Genomic DNA, 19,575 nt, shown 5'->3' on the forward strand with positions numbered 1-19,575 from the left:
TGCGTATGTATGTCACTTTCTTTGTCAGAAATGTTTATGCACCAATTTTATGGTGTTTATTTGTTATTCTCACTTTGAGAGTTCACAACAAACACGTGAGATGGTCCAATTTAGGTGTGCAATAATTCCGCACACTCATACTTCACTACAAATTATGCGCATAAATTTATTTTCCTGGAGAAAAAAACCCCGTCACTTTTGTTTCTTAAATATTCAGCAATATTTTAATTTCACCAAGAGCACTGGGCTTTTCAATAATAAATTAAATCTTATAAAATACAACTTCGCTCATGATCTTGAAAACATGTTCATTTTAATACAGTGATTTGGATTTCTTAGATATTGGATCAGGGTTTCCTTCATTGTATTATAAGCCTGGCGGGCCACCAGGCTTGGTATTGTTAATTTATCTTAGTTTTTTTTTTTAAATTGTTGCCTTTTTTTTTAAAACACTTTATAGTTGGTGTTCAGGGATTAATCTTCCAGTCTTCCAATAATGCATAACTACATTTTAAAATTTCTTGTCAAGTTTAAGCATTTTGTGACTGGCGGCTGGATGACAGTCCTAGCACCCCGAGCACCGGGCTTAGCAAGTTTTCTGGGGAAAACCCTGTGCGTGGTAAGTATTTTAGTTGCTACAAACAGAAAATGCAACATTTCCTTATTGTTACAATATGCATTAAGTAAACATTGTGTTCAGTAATATATGATTTTTCACAAGTCTTTTTATTCTCACCATTCTTGCAACCGTGTCGATAAATGTTATACCAATTTTATTATCTTATTTTAAAAAGCTGAATATTTGGGTGCATTTGAAGGTCTCGTGATAACATTGGTTCGGCGTAAGGATGACGCAGTTCTGTGATCTGGCCAGGAGGGAGGGGAGCGGAGCAGCAGTGTAGGAAAAGAGGAGGAAGCAGCTAGGATGGCGGAGTCACACCTCTGAAGGTAAACCACTTATTTTACCACAATAACAATAAACGTTTCCATCCTTCCAGCTCAGCTTGGCCGCACTCGTTAAGTGCTAATCTCGCCTTCCTTTTACGAACCTCTGTTTAGCGCTAATGTGTCAATTTTTTTGGGTGGCGAATACGAGCGCACTCTTTTGTTCAGCTTCGGAATGGCCGCTGTTTTTTCAGAGTGTTTTCTTTTTTTCCCCTCTTTTCTTCCTACTTATTTTCTTTAAGGAATCGGTGCTCGGATACAGTGTTGATGCTAGTTCGCATATAGCCATTTAGGTGAGGGCTAGGATTCGGTGTCTCTGCTACCACCACCGGATGCTCTACGGCTTGGGTGTCCGCTGTCTGCGCTCACAGCTGGCGGTAGCAGAGATTTCCCCTCTCGGGCGAACTCGCTCTGCGCCCGACAGCCGCTCCGCTCGGGCCTACGCTAAATAACCACTTACCTCGAGAGTAGGCTAACCACTTAGTGTGCAGGGTTAACGTTTCAGACTCGTTGTAACTTGAACATACGTGTGTTTTTGGGGCCATATTGTCACCGGGTGTGATTGTACTGTTCGTCTGTGTAGGAAGGTTGTCGTTGAAATCCAGCTGGCGGGTTGGGCTACATTGCTCGCTAGCTAACGCCAGCTAACGGTTAGCTAGCGGTCTGGCACAACTGACGTTTGCTCTGCTGTTGACGTTTAGCTTAGTTGTGGTTATTTCCTGCCGTGTTGCCAGTCGTTTTGGTAATAGCAGATTTTCTCACGTATTCATTTTCTTTTTCGTCGTTTTCTATGCATTATGGTTTATTCCCCGTGTCTGGTTGGTGAGATGGTATGTTTAACAACACAGCTAAATGAGTGTGGTGAATTGCAACGTAACGTGTAGCATTATTATAGCTCTTAGCGAATTATTACTCTTGTTTCCGTGAGACTACAGCCAACTCTAGTGTCTTTACCTCGCTGTCCTGTTGGGTAAATGATTTAATCTCTAAAGGCGACTTGACTTCTCGACCTGGTAGCTACCGATTTGTCGGTAATCTTTTTCCAAGAATTGCTCATAGAAACAGCTGCCACATCACCTCTGTTTTCCTCCTTTTCTCCCGGGGGCCTGATTATTTCTGGTATCATTGTGACACTCATGGACAGCGGGTGCTGTTGGGTTTCGGGGTTTCATACCTCCAGATCCAGTAACACATAGCCGCACTCAAGATTGTCTGCATGGCATGTTTAATGTAAATCCAGGTTTACGTTGTTTCATTTTTGTGTTGTTTTTGGTGCGGGTCTCGTCTGATCACAGAGACAGTAAAACGGATACCAGCAGAGTTGGAGTTGTCTCTAAATGCACTGACATTAGCTGATGGGCCCAAGATATCCTTAATGGAAACTTCATTAGTGTGTGTGGGGAAGTCAAAGTGGCCCTTTATGGTGGTTCTGCGGTAGTGTTGATGGACACACATTAGCTTTTTTCTTTGAAAAGCTGTATTTGACTTCAAGCCTAATATCTACATCGACTAAGTGGCTTTTCCTACATATTATGAGATATAAGTGCCTGCAAATCTTGTTACTGCTGGATTATTTAAATCTTCATAAGGCGTCGTTCAATATCTTTGGCCAAAAAAAAAAAACATTGTATCCTTACACACCTACTGATCCGCCCATGCTATTCTGTTTTTGCCCTTTGATTAAAGGAAACATAATTGATCAATCAATTAGCTACAGATCAGTTATGATTGGTTAACGGAGCGCCATATGCTAACAAATAATTATTTGTCTATTATCCTACTTAGTATAAACTAGGGGATTTCACCATCCTCCTGTCAACCAGCAAGTTTAATGAAACATATTTAAGGACATTTGCTTTGAAGCGTATCTTGGTAGAATCCTGTAATTTCTTCATTTTTTACGTAATTCAAATCTACCGTTGTCAAAGAATTTGCTGAACATTCTCAAAGGAAATCAGAAATTGGTATTGGCCAGGCAGAAGTCTGACCGGTACATCTCTGTAGTTGTTTGTGCAACTTATTTCTACTCAGCATAGCAAAGTTGTAGATTGATTTTTTTTCTGCTGTTACTATCCCTTGCCCTCTTCATAGATCATGTTGTTGTTCAGATTTGATGGCTAAATCACTAAACTCATTCTCGGAGGTGGCGCTGAAGCAATGTCAACACTATTTGGGCCATGTTTGCTTAGCAGCAGTAAGCTGATGTGAGGTTATCCTAAGTACACTTAAAAGATTTTCTTGACCTGTTGTGGGAAAGTACTCCCTTGAACAGGTTTGGTAGCTTTTCAAACGCCCAAAATCTGTTATTAAAGGTCCAATGTAAGATGACAGATGTTGGAACTTATGGCAAGATTGAGAGTTGCCATCCCAACATTGACTTTAGCCATCTTAAAATTTTTTTGTAGTTCTCTAGATGGTAACATTTCCAAAATGCTTCTTTTAATGAACCTTTAAAATGTTGTGATTGCTTTGTATAACACAGAAAACTATTTATATACAGAGGAAGTGGAGGTAATCTTTCTATATGAAACTGGGGCCGTAACTAATGATTATTTTTACAAAAATATTTTATCATTTACTGTGACGATTAATTGATTAATCAGATACAAAAATTGGCACCTTCTGCAAGTTTTTCCTTTAATCTCAATCTTTGATGTAGAAATACAGCTAAAGATGCAAATGCACAACCAATGCGGACACGGGTCTGCCGCTGCGAAGAATTAAACTTAACTCACTCTGCAGTTTTAACAAATGGAGCTGGAAGACGTGACCCTCCTGAGCAGCGCTCTGAAGGAGAGCAGCAGACGTAACATCTGTCCGTTTCGGGAAACAAAACCACACACAAAAAAAAAAAAATAAAATAAAATCCTTGTAAAAGCGCAGGCCCGGACAGCACAGGGTAAAAAGCTTGCAGAGTTCAATTGATCGGTTTGGATCCGACAGATCCAACTGACTGATGAACCGGCGCAGATTTCTCTATAGATGCAACCAGGAGGAATTTGTGAGGCACTGTACGTTCAGACCGCAGCAGGGGAAGTGCTTGTAATTTAAGAGGAGTCGTTTCATTTAATTTATTATAAGTTATTGGCACCACAGTCAATGGTTTGTGTCACCATGGAGAAAAATGTAGAAAAATTGCTTTATGTGTGATGGGATCTGGATTCACGGTTCAACTATGTGAATATTAACTGAACCACATAAAAATGCGGCTAAATAGCCGGGTAAAATTGACGGGTAAAAATAGTACATGACCGATTTTTTTTAAATGAGGGAGAACAAAAAAGTCTAGCGCGACCTCTGATTTGGTTTCAGGTCAAAGGAATTTAAATTAATAGAAAATTATAACCTTTTAACAGAACCCCACTGAATATATATCTGTACCAGACATTATTGAGACGTTCCTGGAGTGCCCTTTGGCTTTAACGCACCATCTTTTTAGGGCATTTATTAGCTTACTTGGACAAAACATTAGTGCACAAGTCTAAAGATAAAGGACAGACAGACCAAGTCTGCAACCATAAAAGGAAGTGGCTTGCACAGCTACGTTTACATGGTTGCAGCGTTTGGTCTGGCCTGGTTATTCTCACTAAAAGTTACTGACAACTTCGCATGCAGGTATGTTTCCAACAGCCAACTCTCGATTTCACCGAGTTTATTTATGGCAAGAAAAAACAAAAGCAATGGACCGTTTTTCTAATTATTGTTTTTGCAGGATACACTGTGTTGTGTATTGCCATGTAAGGGGTACATCTATCGACTGAACGTTTCTTTCACCCAAAAGGTCATATGACCTAGTGTGGATGACCTAGTGTGGTGTGGACTTTGTGCTTTGAAGGCCTCTTTTAAAGATTACTCTCAGCAGTCTCAACCTTTTCTCTTAGCTCAGATAGATCACAGGCCAAACCTGTTTCTCTCTCTTGTTTTTTTGGGGGGGTTGCAACAGTTTAGGTGGTTATGGTGCTGGAGAGCTTAACTCAGCCATCAAGGTGCAGCAGACTAAAGGAGAGACTAAACGGAGACAGAGCAGAAGAGAGAAACCGTTTTTTTGTAAAGTAGATGTCCATAAGGATGTGTTCTGTCTCACTTTGGAGAGAATCTTGGTGAAATTGTTTTGTTGATTGGAATTAAGCTGTTTTTTCTTGGTCAGATCCAAAGAGGTCTTAATTTGTCATTTATCTGCATATTTAAAACAAAACCAAAAATATATATATTTGTTCTATTTAATGTAACTTAAGTGATGTATTCAACCGTCTGGAGAATCACTTTCAGTGCAGTTTTATAATGTGGGTGATGTATTATCAGGATGTAGTTGAATATATGACAAAATTAATTGTATTGTGGATTTAAAAGGGAGTAAAGTGTAATGACTTCCTCACATGGAAACCCTTGCTACTAACAGCAGGTAACAGACGAAAATCCTGCTAGCTACAAAATTGAAGAGATTGTTTCTGTTTGGTGATCAACTTCCGTTTTAGCTGATTGAGTTGTTGCTTTCCGTTTTGTGACATCATTTTGCGCCCCATACTACAACAGTTTATTTTCTGACATTTTCCACCCGTCTAATTTTCTACGGGAGCTGGAATCTCTTTGACCAACCGTCACCGTTTACATTTCAAAAGGTTTACCAAATGTGTTGGGCAGTTTCAGGATACGTTTACACGAGACTGCTGGAAACTGCTGGCATTTTTGGATGTTGATTGTAGAAAAGTTCCACATTTAAACGAGACCACAAAGACACTGCCTTGAAAGGGGCCAGGTACTAGGAGTATTTGGACTAGACTAAGAGGTTTTTTTTATTACTAGAAGAAAGTCATAATATTAACCAAATAAGGACTCAATGTAACCAGAAGAAAGTTGTAATATTGAAAGTTGTACTAGAACAAGGTATTTTTAATGACTGAGCCATCTAGTTTGCCATTCTTTCTTCCAAATAGACACAGTGGTTTCCACAATTGTTTCAAAGTCCTGCTACTGATAATGATTTGATACTGATGTGTTAAAATATTAAGTTTGCTTTATTTAAAACCAATACCAAAGTATAACTTCACAAGATGCTCAATATTGGTTATTTGAATGTTTTAAATATTTTTTTATATAAGAGTTGTCATAAAGTTTCTTTATTGTTCTGGTAATATTATGACATTCTGATGTACAACTTCTGATGTTGTTATGGCCTTAGAATAATATGTTGGGTTTTTTTCTCGCATTATGACTTAATGCTCATAATATGAATTTATTGTCATATTATTATTATTATTATTGCATTATTTTGACTTCCTGTCGTATGACTTTATTTTGTTAACATTCCGACTTTTTCACGTACTATTACAACTTTATTCTCGTAATTTTCGGAGTTTATTTTCATTTTATGATGACTCGTATTATTTTAACGTATTGCCATATGGCTTTATTCTCATAAAAAGTTTTTTCTCGCAATATTATGACATTGTTCTTGTAATATTTTCACTTTATTTTTGTAATTTTATTAAATTTTTTACTTCACTCGGTAACGGCGGCCATATTGAAGGGTGTTGTTAGTGAGTGCATTCGCTCGACCTGAACGCAAAAAAAAAGATTGGCTTTTTTTTTTTTTTTTAAAGACAACCCAAAGTAGGGCAGATCTTTTAATGAATACTTAGCTGGTAACTAATATCAGCTGGCGGTTCAGTTGAAGCTGGTCATATTTTAGGCAGTGGTTTGCTTCTGTAAAATCTACCAGAAAGGTTAGAGATCATCAATCAGGCACAGAGGCATTTCTACTGAATCTGATATGTTAGGGATGTTTATAAAACAGCATTGCATTAACATAGTATATGTTTTTCTCCAACAGTGTTTTTCGGAGGGATTAAAGAATCGTCGGTGCGTCCTGCAACCTGAAGCAACTTCAAACTAAGGAACCTGGGATTGTGTGCAGTTTAAAGACTCAAGCATGTGTCCCGTGGATGCCACAGGTCACTTGCTTCACAGGCTAATTTCTCCCATTCCACTTTAGCAAAGGAGCATCTAAAAGGCAGAAAATAAAACTTTGGGTCTGGATGCCGTTATTCCGAGGGTAATTGTAAATGTGTCGGCCTACATGGGGATGTTTATTTCGAAAGCTACCTTGACTGTGTGCGTCCCTTTGTTTCTTAATAAGTAACCTAGCGAGAGAGAGAGTCCCATGCACATCTCTGCTGGGTTGCTGATAGTGTCAACATGAGTAGTACTTTAGGCAAAGACAAAGATTCAAAAGAAAAGGACCCCAAAGGTGGTCCGGCTGGAAAAGAAAGGGAAAAAGAGGCCAAGACTTTATCCAGCTTAGTCAAAGATGGTGGTAAAGAAACAAAGACCAAAGGGAAAGACGCCAAAGAAGGAAAGAAGGACACGAGCAGCTCGACGCCGGGTGTTGCCTTCTCTGTTGACAACACGATAAAGCGGCCAAACCCAGCACAAGGTACACGCAAGAAATCCAGCAACGCGGAGGTCATCAAGGAGCTCAATAAATGTCGGGAGGAGAACTCTACGAGACTGGATCTGTCCAAGCGGTCCATTCACATGCTGCCCACTGCTATTAAGGAGTTGACTCAGTTGACAGAACTCTATTTATACAGCAACAAGCTGCAGAGCCTACCGGCGGAGCTGGGCTGTCTGTCGGAGCTGGTCACTTTAGCCCTCAGCGAGAACTCCCTTACCAGTCTGCCCGACTCCCTGGACTCACTGAAGATGCTCCGGATGCTCGACCTCCGGCACAACAAGCTCCGAGAGATACCGCCCGTCGTCTACCGGCTGACGTCTTTGACCACGCTGTACCTGCGCTTCAACCGCATCACCACGGTGGAGAAGGACATCCGCAACCTGTCCAAGCTCACCATGCTGAGCATCCGGGAGAACAAGATTAAACAGCTACCAGCAGAAATAGGTAGGTGTGACCGATGGGAAAGGACGGGGGGAAAAAACAACTCTGGATTTCAGACTTTTTAACATATGTAGACATGTGCGCCATAAATTTTGACTTCATTTCTTTTAAAGGAACAACAATCTGTCAATTTGAGTGACGTAAAGTGTTGAATTATGAAATAAAAATGTTTTTATCATGAATTTTACCTAAATCTTTCTGGCTATATTATTCAGCAGTGTTTTTTGTTCTTTTTATCCTGTGAATCTGGATAACATAATTGTATGACGGTGCATTAGGGCCAGTCTAAGTCATAAGAATAAACTCAGAATTTTACGACAAGTAGTCATTATATTAGCAACAAAGACATAATATTACCAGAAGAAAGTCATACAATTACAAGAAAAAGGTTCTTAAAGGGAGAAAAGCTTCAGTAGAATTGTCAAGATCTGACATGACAGTCATCTATTCTATGATTCAACGGCATGAATCCTGAGATTCATGCCGTTGTGACCTTATTGTCACATGACTCTTTTCTTCTTGTATTATTATGACTTTATTCTCAATAATATGACTTATTGACAAAATATGAGCTTATTCTTGCATTATTACGACTATATTGTCATAGCATTTAGACTTACTGTTGTACAAATTTATTATTGTAACATTATGTCTTCTCGTTATTAACTTTTTTTTTCTTAGCCCTTCCCTAACACTCTGTCGTGTGATTGCGATTTTTGCCATTGTATTGTTGGCAGTGTCTGATTCAACCTCCCATGTTTGTGGATTTTTCTGCAGGGGAGCTCTGCAACCTCATTACTCTGGATGTTGCCCATAATCAGTTGGAACATCTACCAAAGGAGATTGGAAATTGCACACAAATAACCAACCTTGACCTGCAGCACAACGAGCTCTTGGACCTCCCAGAGACTATAGGTAAGTAAGTGTGGCACTTGGGTATATTTTAGACTTTTATTCAATGCGAGATATAATTTATTCTGTGTACGTTTTTTTTTTTTTTTTTAATTATTATTATTTTTTTACAAATACAAGTCTTAATAAAGCGTTTGTTGGCTTTTTCAGGCAATTTGGCAAGCATAAATCGTTTAGGACTGCGATATAACCGATTGTCAGCCATCCCCAAGTCATTAGCCAAATGTCGAGAGCTGGAGGAGCTTAACCTCGAAAACAACAACATTTCAGTATTGCCAGAGGTAAGACAGGTAGAGGTTTTTACCCCTAAAATGAATATGAAAGTGTTGCTCCAACCGTGTTGAGAGGATGTCTACGTATGGATATATATTAAAGCCTTGGCTACTCTGCTGCTACATGTCTTCATCAGTTTTTTTGCGTTTTACTGCTGCGTCATCTAATTTTTCTGTGTTCTTGTATGGCAGGGCCTGCTGTCGAGTTTGCTAAATTTGACGAGTCTCACACTGGCGAGGAACTGCTTCCAGTCGTACCCTGTGGGCGGACCCTCCCAGTTCTCCACCATTTACACCCTCAACATGGAGCACAACCGTATCAACAAGATCCCATTCGGTATCTTCTCCAGGGCCAAAGTGTTGAGCAAGCTTAACATGAAGGTATCTTGGTCTTTCCGCACAACTTAAGTCGTGAGATTTATTTAAAGAGAAAAAACAATGTCAATGATGTTGCAGTGTTAGTTTGTAACAGACTTTTTCTGATGTTTATATTTTATACTAGATAATGGGAATGATCATTATTACTTATAGTCATTAGAAGAAAAAGACACAACAATTCTGTGGTTCCACACAATAGAACTTAGTAAAAATGACTTCTAAAACTCCTGCTTTCATACTTTATCACATTTCTTAGTGTATTCTGTTAGCAGCACCTGCCTGCTAATTTTTCTCCTAAATTATATTAACTGTGTTTTTTTTTAAGCTTTGATTTTATTTGAGAATTTTCTTGCTTTTCAACATTGAAGTTTGTAAAAATCGTAGAATTGAATGTGTATGTTAATTTCCTCTTATCTGATTAAAAACGTCTCCATGATTCAGAGCCTTTAACTGCAACAGGAGACTAAACCTGAAGCATTTCATAGAAATTGGATCAATATTTCTTGTTTTGACATTAAGCAGTTTACAATTTGTTCATTTCAAATTTACATTTTTATAACTGGACTACTTATATTGTCTTTTAATTTACCAGTATTGCCTAAAAACTAATACAATAAATAGATAACAGTAGACTTTGATGTAGTTTTTTGATAGAGAATATTATTGCATCTTTATCCAGTAATTGTAGCTTCTCTTTTCATTTTCCAAAACACTAGGGGGCAGTGTGCACCCTAATAATAGTGTGTGCCGTACAGTGATTTACTGATTGCTAAATGCTCATCAGAGCAGCAGTATTGAGCTTCCACATCCATCATTTAGCTCTAAATGTAGCCTTTTACTTTGACTACATACGCAGAGATAGGAAAGATCTGCAATATTGTGCCCTAGCATGATATATTGTTCCCTCAAAATTGATAAAATAATAAATGTTCTTGACATGTTCAACTTTTTTTTTTCTTTTAAACAAAGTAAATTATATTAGCCTCTAAGATAATTCTTCAAAACCTTGGGATAAAATTCAAGGTTGATAGATTTTGCATTTTGGGAAAAAAACACTTCAGTTAACACTTCAGTTAACACTTAACAGTTTGATTGTTATATGAAGAAAAACTTTCTTTTAACCTATGAAAATGAAGATTGTATGAAAATTACTCTAACATGTTTTGTGCGTGGTTTTATTTTGTAAAAAATATTTCACTTGAAAGCATTTCCTTTTAGCTGCAGGTAGCATATATGCTAAAATATTTGAGTCTGCACATCTTCTTCCCTGCTGTTTTTTTGCATTTTGTATGGGTGTTAAACAAAATATCCTTTCCTCCCACAGGACAACCAGCTAACGGCGCTGCCGTTGGATTTCGGTACATGGACTAGCATGGTTGAACTTAACCTGGCCACTAATCAGCTAAATAAAATCCCAGAAGACATCTGTGGGCTTATGTCTCTAGAGGTGCGTCTGAAACTTGAACTTGTCCTGTAAGCTATAAATTATGCAGCCTATAATCAAGTGGAATTTTACAGTATTTTACTAATGATGTATTTCAACAACTGTGACATTTGTCCTCAGTTTTTCACCTCCAGGAGTCAAGTTAAAGTTTTCATTGTTCAAACTTGAAACAATTTTTGAATATACAGTTAAAACCAGAAGCTTGCATGCACTGAATAAAAAGACAAAAAAAATGTCATAAATCTGTGTATGAATCTCGATTAAAATTCAGTAATAACAGGGATGTCAAACTCTTGTCTAAAACAAGAGGTGTTTGGTCTGATTTATCTTCAGACTGAGAGAAAAAGCAGGTGCATCAGTCATACATACGTATGTAAACATCTGGTTCCAACTGTATGCTTAGATTTAAAAAAAACTGAAGAGAATGTTATGTAAAGTCTCAGGCAAAGATATTCACACCTCTTGAACATTTTCCTAATTTCTCATGTTGCAACCACAGATTTCAATGGATTTTATGCGATTTAACAAACTGGTGCAGGAAAGTAATGCGAAAGAAGAATAAATACAAACAAAATGTGTGGTGTGCATTTGTAGTTGACCTCAAAACTTTGTTCTTGATTAAGATTAATTTGTAATAACCATAGAAATGTGTTCCAGACTATCACCTAATGTCAATTGTCCATTTGAATTCCCTTCCTTGTCTTGTAGGTATTAATACTTTCCAATAATCTTCTGAAGAAGCTACCGCACGGTATTGGAAGTTTGAGAAAGTTACGAGAACTTGACTTGGAGGAAAACAAGCTAGAGTGTCTACCACATGAAATCGCTTACCTTAAAGATTTACAGGTAACTTTTTCAGATTTACCTTTTTTCACCCTCGTTTCATTTACTTTGCAGTAAGTTTTTGGCTTATTTATGTAAACACTACTAGATACAAAGCAATTAAAATCAACACATTGTTGACTATTGTTGAGAATAAATAATTCTGTGTTTTCCTTCTATCTCTTTTAGCTAGTTGCTAAGCTAAACTTAAAGGAAATCGCATATAAGGAAATACAAATGAGTTCTGGGTTAAGGGATTGACACATTAGGTAACGCTCTCTTTGGGGCGTAGCTCAGAGAGACAAAGGCAATGAGAAACTTCTTGTGGGATGCCATATTTTCAGCTAGCCCTTATGGGTAGCATGAATTATGGACCAGCTGTATTTTGGTATTAATAAATGGAATTCATGAATTCAACTCACTGACTCTTCTTCAACCTCATACATCACGAACTTAGCATGGAGAACGAATAATTCTCCACACTATCAATACCTGATGTGTCTTGAGAACACTCACAGTTTTTGAAGGCGCTGGTGTGTTGAGGTTAGAGCTCTGTGGGGGTCGCACCATCTACTGCAGCACTGCTTGTGCTTTTCACTGAAGGTAGAATTGCATGACTCTGCCTGTATGTGTAGGCTGGTTGCCATGATCCAGAATAAATGTGGAGCAGTTTGGACTACAGTACACTGCACGGCAGATGCATTGGAAAGGCATTTCTATCTGGTTTCAGTCATTTCCAGTTTAAACTCTTCCACAAGTCACGTTTTAATGTATATAGTTTGTAATTTTCTTTGTGACTGTAACGTTAAAGACTGGCCTCTCAATGAGCTTTGTAGTGTTTCAAATACATTAATCTGGTCAACTAACAATAGAGACAAATCAAGTAAATACTTATGCTTGTAGGTGACTCTGAAGGTATTGAGTAAGCACATCAATCAAAATCACTTTAAGGGATATAAACAGGTAATGGTTAGAATGTTTCGCAGCATTTGTGTTCAAAGATGCATGATCAAGTATAACCTCTGGAGTTTGTGTACCGTTAACCGCTTTTGAAGTTTGGATGGAACAGATTGCTGAAGCCATCTGTATCTCTGCTTTGCTGTCCTTTTGGTACAAATTTGAATTAATGAAGAAAGTTTTCTAAATTAAAGGTTTGTAAGAGATGCAACTTTTCATACAGTTACGTGCAACTAAATAAGCTGCAAAGTATGATTGCTTTGATGAAATTAGTTTTATTTCAGAAAAATAATGGCTTGTATTGTGTGTCCACATCCGTAAAAAGTCTGAAATTCATATATCTAAAATTAAGGCCTTAAAATGCCATAAATTCATTAGAAAATATGTTATGTGTTCTTAAATACATTATAAACATGTCTGAACTTTTGTTGCGGCCGGAGTGTTCTTGTGTAGTAGTAAAATGTAGTTTAATTTTCTTTTGGGACATTTCTGTCAGGCAAAAGTCTGTCTGCATTACGCTCTCTGACTCAAGAGCGTAGACTACCGCTAGCCAGTTGCTAATAAACCCTTTGCTAGCTAGCTTGCTTGCGCATGTCTTTGTAAATGTAAATTATGTCAAGATGGGTGAAAGATGTTTGTCTTTGCCAATGGCTCACTTCTGTTGCCAACCTGTATGACGCAACGTTGTACGACACAGCGTTTCTGTTGTGTTGCAAGTCTTAAAAATACTTACATTTGATTTGGTGATACCTGCCCAAACCCTGCAGGTGTGAAAACACTGGTTACTCACTGGTTCTGGCTGGTATGGTATGGCGTTTAAACCATAACCCTCTGGGAATAATGGTAATGGCTTTAACTCTGTTACAATTTCCATAACGAAGAGTGTTGTCACAGTCTGGTAGTGCTCACATATAATGTGTGTACAAACAGAAAGATGACAGATTTTTGAGTTTCCAGCCATCTGATCACCAACCATGTCCATCTGAAAATCAGCTGGTTGACAGTTTCTTAATAATAGTTCAATCAGTACCGAGCTTTACTGCAGTGGTCAAAATTGATTTGTAAATCTTTCCACATTGATATGTTTTTTGTGCTGACATTGCATCGCTGCTTAAATGTCTTTTTTTTTTTTCTTTCAGAAATTGGTGTTGACTAATAATCAGCTGACTACGCTACCAAGAGGCATTGGTCACCTCACCAACCTGACTCACCTTGGTTTGGGAGAGAACCTGCTGCAACACCTTCCTGAGGAAATCGGTCAGTGTCTAACATTACTGAGAACATGTTATCAATCTTAAAACATTGTGAAACAATTAGCCAACCTCTTAAGACACACCACAAGTTCAGCTTTGTGATATTTTCGGCAAACATTAGGTCAATAAGGCCAAACTGTGATCCAGAATTTTCAGGGTCAATGTTTTAGAGTTAAGTATCCAATATGTTATTAAACAGGAAAGCCCGTGCATCCTTAAAAAGTCTTAATTTAAATATGTTAATCATAAGTCTTAAATTTTGTCGCGGCAGGACTATTTTGTCTCGTATGTTTTATGTTTTTTATTTTTCTGGCAGGAGTTTTCTGTGAAGCAAGGTTTCAGTCAAACATACACGTTCATTACAATGCCACTTGAGGCGGTTGATTATACCACTAACTAGCTGCTAATAAGACTTTGCTAGCTAGCTAGCTTTTTTGCATCAATCATTGGTAAATGTAAATGATTGGCTGGACGACGTTCGTCTTTTCCATTGAATCACTTCTATTGCCGACCAGTTACGTGCGTAAACAAGCTTAGCATTACTACATAACAGAGATTTTCTTTAGTACATTTCTGTTGGGATACAACTCTTAAATATCATTCATAATGGTCTTTAAAAGTCTTAAATTTGAGTTAGTGAAACCTGAAGAAACTGTGTATTGCTAAATAATTCAGGGTGACTGCACATCCTTAAAAAGTCTTAAATTCATTTATATGAAATTAAGGCCTTAAATGTCTTAAAGTAATTGAAAACAATAAGTTGGCCTTGACTACAGTAATACAGTCGTAAAGTTTGTTGTGGCAGGACTATTTATTTGATATTTTGTATGAGTACATTGTATGAGTTGCGCGTCCTGTCACTAAAGGTGACAATTGTGGCTACCACTAACTAGCTGCTAATACGCTCTTGCTAGCTAGCTTTGTGTGTTTTTTTTTTCTTTACATCTATTTGTCTCCAGTTGTCTTCGTCATTGGCTCGCTTCAGTTGCCAACCCATGCGTCTTATTTGCGATTTTTCTTTTGTACATTTCTGTCGTGACACAGGTCTTATATTTTATTCATAGTGGTCTTAGAGTCTTACATTTGAGTTGATGAAACTTGCAGAAATCCCACCATCACTGCCCTTCGTTTGCTCCCAGGCACACTGGAGAATCTGGAGGAACTGTACCTCAACGACAACCCCCACCTGCACAGCCTCCCGTTTGAGCTGGCTCTCTGCAGCAAGCTGTCCATCATGAGCATCGAGAACTGTCCCCTCACCCACCTGCCGGCCCAGATCGTTGCGGGAGGCCCTTCTTTCATCATCCAGTTCCTAAAGATGCAGGGACCATACCGTGCCATGGTCTGAGCCAAGAGCAGCTCCAAAACCCTTCGGCTTTACTCCGCACCCTTTCCCCTGCCTGCCCTCCCTTTATGTGCATCATACACTGTAAAGAAAAACAAACTCGCTACAATCAGTGTTGGGGGCGAGGGAGGGGAGTGAGAGGCGCACATTAACATCGGGGGAGGGAGGCGCTCAAGGGTCGCATTTTGTTCTCAGTCCTCTGGCAGAAATGGAAGCAAAACTTTTGGAGACTTTTGTGTTCCTCCGGAGTCGGTCCCGGTCATTTATGACGCCCTCTGTTCCCCTCAGCCGCCAAAAACCCACTCAACTTTTCATTCCGAATCGTGAAACGAGAAAATTCCCCCTCTCCTCGATGTGTTTTGCCAAAACTGAAGGTATATAAAGTTTAATATATCGAGTGACTGTGAGCTCTGAGGCAAGTACTTCCGCTTTTTAAATCATAATCCCCATTGCCAATATATTTACAGTAATTACAGCATCTAATATGTGAGCAAGGTTACAATTGTATGCAAAAACACAAAAAGCAAGTCTTTGGAACTTCTCATTTACTGCTGCTGCTGCTGTAATTTTAAACTCTGTCATCTTATACTTTTGCTTTTTTTTTTTTTTTTTTTGTTACGTAATCTTTCCTGGTCATAACTTATATTAATTGTTTCTTGACCCAAAAGAACAAAGGTCTAATGTTTTTTTCTTCTGTTTGTTTTAAAAACTGTGCCTATGTTTAGAGTGATCCGGTGGCTCATTTCTAAACACGATTCTCCATGACATACAAAGACATAAATTATTTCAATAGTGTTTTTATTACTACTGTTTTTAGTAATTTTTTTTTCTTTGTTTATGGGTTATTGTTTTTTTTAAGTGTACCCGTTGCATCATTCTGTCATGCAAGCGATATCAGTTGTAAAATATGAAGATCGTTTTTAACAAATAGCAGCAGTAGGTGTTCAGCATTGAGCTAGTCTTTGTATACATATGATAAATGCCAATTCTACATGTCTGCAGAGAGGGTGGGGCGAGGGTGGGGCTATGGGGGGCATCTTGGGACTTTTCGTTGCCCCCCACCCCAATGAGGAGCATCGGAGGCAGCTCCTGTTAGGTATTGGGAGGGAGGAAGGGGTTGAGGGCTCATGAAATATAAATAGGCGTTGGGGATAAATAATAGATGTTTTATACATTTATACAATTTCTGGTTGTTGCCTTGGGTGAAATTTTTAGTTCATGTTTACTTGTTTGATATCTCCAGTGTTGAACTTAATGGCCGTCATCCAGTTGATCACCGACCAACATATCAAGCGTTATTTAAAAAAAAACATTTTCTGAGTCTCTGGAGCAACTTGGCGAGTGTCGGAGCTTCACAACGATTTGATAATAAAACATTGACAGGTAATTCCTCCGTGACACTTCTTTTTTTTTTTTTTTTTTTTTTCCTCTCTGAAACTTTTTTCTTTTTGTTTAACAGGGTGTCATAATCTTAAACACACAACTGAAACTACTCCCTTGACTTGTATCCATTTCTGATTATTTAAAGATATATCATTTGTGCCACACTGTCCCAGCAATGCTGCTGCTTTCATGCACTTTTTTTTCTTTTTTTAAGATATTGGCATCCTTTGTATTGAAGCGGGCACACAAAAAGACCCTCTCTCTGACCTTGGGGGCATTCTCTTCTTTTTTTTTTAAACAGTTTATCATGTAAATTTGTATCAATCAAATATAAATGTTGAGTTTGGCAGTCTCAGAATTTACAAGTAACTTTGGTGAAATTTAACCCTGTCGATTTTATTAAAGAAGCTTTCTTTTGTCTTGGACTGTAAAAATATTTTTAAAAACTTCCATATTCTGCTTTCGTCATTGCTTGAAAAATGGCTTCTTGCAAGTTAAAAGGAACGTTGTTAATTTTTAAATAAATTTTGATTGTTTTCTTTTCTAAACGATTAAATGTATATTAAGTTAGTAATTTTTTTTTTCTTCCTTTTTTCAAGTGACTGTACATTAAAAAAAAAGTCCCTACAAAAGGTCATTATCTGGATACGTTTTTCCTCCCCGGTTCATCGAGTCGTAATTCGATTTTTCGTGTTGGGAGGTTCGGGTCCACTTTCCTCGAGCTCCTCGACTGGTTGCGTCAAATCTGTGGAAAGGAAAAACAATGAGACGCTGCTTCTTATTTACCAGCAGAACCTGTTGCTGCTCTTCATTGACTCAAACATACACGGATCAGGCTGGCGGAGGAGACGGGACAAAACATCCGATACCGAGGAACCGGCCGCTTTGAATTGTTCTTTTTTTTTTTTTTTTTTTTCTACGTCGGGCCTCGGCGGGTTACACAGATCAAATTGTTCGGACATGAAGCAACACAACAAAAGGTGCATATTTGAGCTCAAACGCAGTTCTAATACAAGACTGTCGGGGGGCGGGGGGAAGACAGAACCGTTGTAAAAAGGGCTTTCTGTGTTCACGCTCAACAACACCAGAGGCATTGCATTCCTGGGTTTTATATAAAAGCTTTGGGAGTTTCTTCTCTCTTTGTGTGTATTTTACTTTACGCTGTGTGTGGGGCGGGCAGGGGAAGATGCCTTCAAGTACTCAACAGTGAGATGTGCATTAGGTGTGCAGCGTGACTGCTGCGACCCGTTTTTACATTCTCTTTATCTTTTCACCTTTCTTTTATTATTTTTCCGCGTCATGTCGCAACACGCCGGCGCACGAAGACCCGGGACGGCTGGAGAGGAGTCGGATTGATCGAGTCATTTGTCCGACAGTAGAACGTAGTTCACCGGTCTGTCCAAAATGAGTTGAGTGTGTTTTTCCTTTTCCTACAGAATCAGTCATTTTGCTCATTCTGCTTTGCTTCTGGTTCCTGCACCGTGCAACTTCGTGATTCCTCGCCTGGTTCCTTTGTACAGGCAACAAAGCATGTGGGAACACACCTGACATGGTCCGTCCGTCTGTCCGGGTTACAATCAGGCCTTGTTGCTTAGTGGCTATTTGGTGTTACCTGCAAATGCTCCCTTTTTGTATATCGCAAAGGGTCTGGAAGCATTGTTTGCCAATGCTTTTCCTACTTAATCTGCATTGACGAGCAGCCTTAATGGTCTTTTTTATGTGTTTGGCTAATTCTCGTGTCTATGGCCACTGACTGTACTTGATGACAAGCAACTGGTCGTTACAATGTAAATTAGATTCTAGTTTTCCTCTGTCTTATTTTTTTGTTTTGTTTTGTTTTTCTTTTACTCTGTACAGTAATCTGTAGACTCGGTATTACAAAATCTGTTATGTGAAGAGTTTTATAAGAAGACAAAGACTGCATTGGAAGATAATGCCAATATGCTCCGAGGTGGATGTGCATTAAGCTTATGTTTCACGCGTCTGTGGCATTAAAGGGGAATTCCACCAAAACTGACTTGCATCGTTGTTTTGTGAGAGGCTATTTTGGTCAACAGATGTTTTTGTTATGGGGCGTTCATTTCAAAAACATCTGCTGGCACTTTTAATAGTCAAATTGATATGTTTTTTTAATTTATTTTTTGGACGAAAAGCAGATTTACTTTTACAATAATTCATATTTATGCAATATTTTCGCTATAATGCTTTGCTTCATGCCGTTGTACAATTTGTTTTAGGTGTATTTCAGTGTGAAACAAGAAAGGCGTGGGGATCGAAAGTTAACAAGGAGAGAGAATACAATAAATGCTTTTTGGGAATCTCTACACCTGCGGAAAGACAGGAACAAAACACAACGAAACAGAACTGAGGAAAAACAGCCACAAACAGTTTATATAATGATGTCAGTGAAAGGCACACAGTACTAATGTATTTAATGGCAATCTCTGTTATCTACTTAAAGCAGAGTTTATAAAACTTTAATCAAAAGTACAAACTCAAATTGTAAAATGCCGCCATACTGACCACTTTAAAACCAAATCAATATTGAAAATGTTTTTTTTTATTGGCATGACAAAAAACTTAAAACTCCCAGAGAGAGAAAATAACCCCCCCCCCCCTAAAATTTACCTTCAAAGCCAATACAGTTGCAGTGATTAAAGTTACATCTCAAAAAATCTGAATGCTGTGAAAAACAATCCAGTATTTTTATCGCTTATTTCAGAAAGTGGGGAAAAAAACTGCAGATTGGACAAACGTCCAGACAACAGTCACTTATGTCCACAAAAGGGCTTTGCTAAAGAAGCTGGTTGTTCAAAGTGCTGTATCCAAACATATTTGGAGAAAGTTGAGTGGAAGGTTAAAGCGTGATGGGAAAAGTGACACCAGCAGTAGGAAGAACCACAGCACTGACACGATTGTCAAGCAAAATCGATTCAGAAAGCGCCGAAAGATTCCACTGAGGTTGGAGT

At 38.4% G+C, this 19,575-nt stretch overlaps 1 protein-coding gene across 2 annotated transcripts; it reads left to right on the plus strand.

The window, feature by feature from the left end:
- Positions 1-855: 855 nt before the first annotated feature.
- Positions 856-18,623, plus strand: shoc2 (SHOC2, leucine rich repeat scaffold protein). 2 transcript variants are annotated; one of them, XM_005806503.2, is made up of 9 exons: positions 856-948; positions 6,776-7,843; positions 8,618-8,755; positions 8,903-9,033; positions 9,217-9,405; positions 10,727-10,849; positions 11,555-11,692; positions 13,765-13,882; positions 15,018-18,623. In XM_005806503.2, the coding sequence occupies exons 2-9, from the start codon at positions 7,141-7,143 to the stop codon at positions 15,224-15,226; spliced, it is 1,749 nt and encodes a 582-aa protein (XP_005806560.1). In that variant the 5' UTR covers positions 856-948; positions 6,776-7,140; the 3' UTR covers positions 15,227-18,623. The 2 variants fall into 2 exon arrangements, with proteins under 2 accessions (XP_005806560.1, XP_023189905.1); XM_023334137.1 differs by lacking the exon at positions 856-948 and adding an exon at positions 6,624-6,668.
- Positions 18,624-19,575: the final 952 nt, after the last annotated feature.

The sequence above is a fragment of the Xiphophorus maculatus genome, chromosome 5 (genome assembly GCF_002775205.1).
Source record: "Xiphophorus maculatus strain JP 163 A chromosome 5, X_maculatus-5.0-male, whole genome shotgun sequence".
Taxonomy (NCBI): domain Eukaryota; kingdom Metazoa; phylum Chordata; class Actinopteri; order Cyprinodontiformes; family Poeciliidae; genus Xiphophorus; species Xiphophorus maculatus.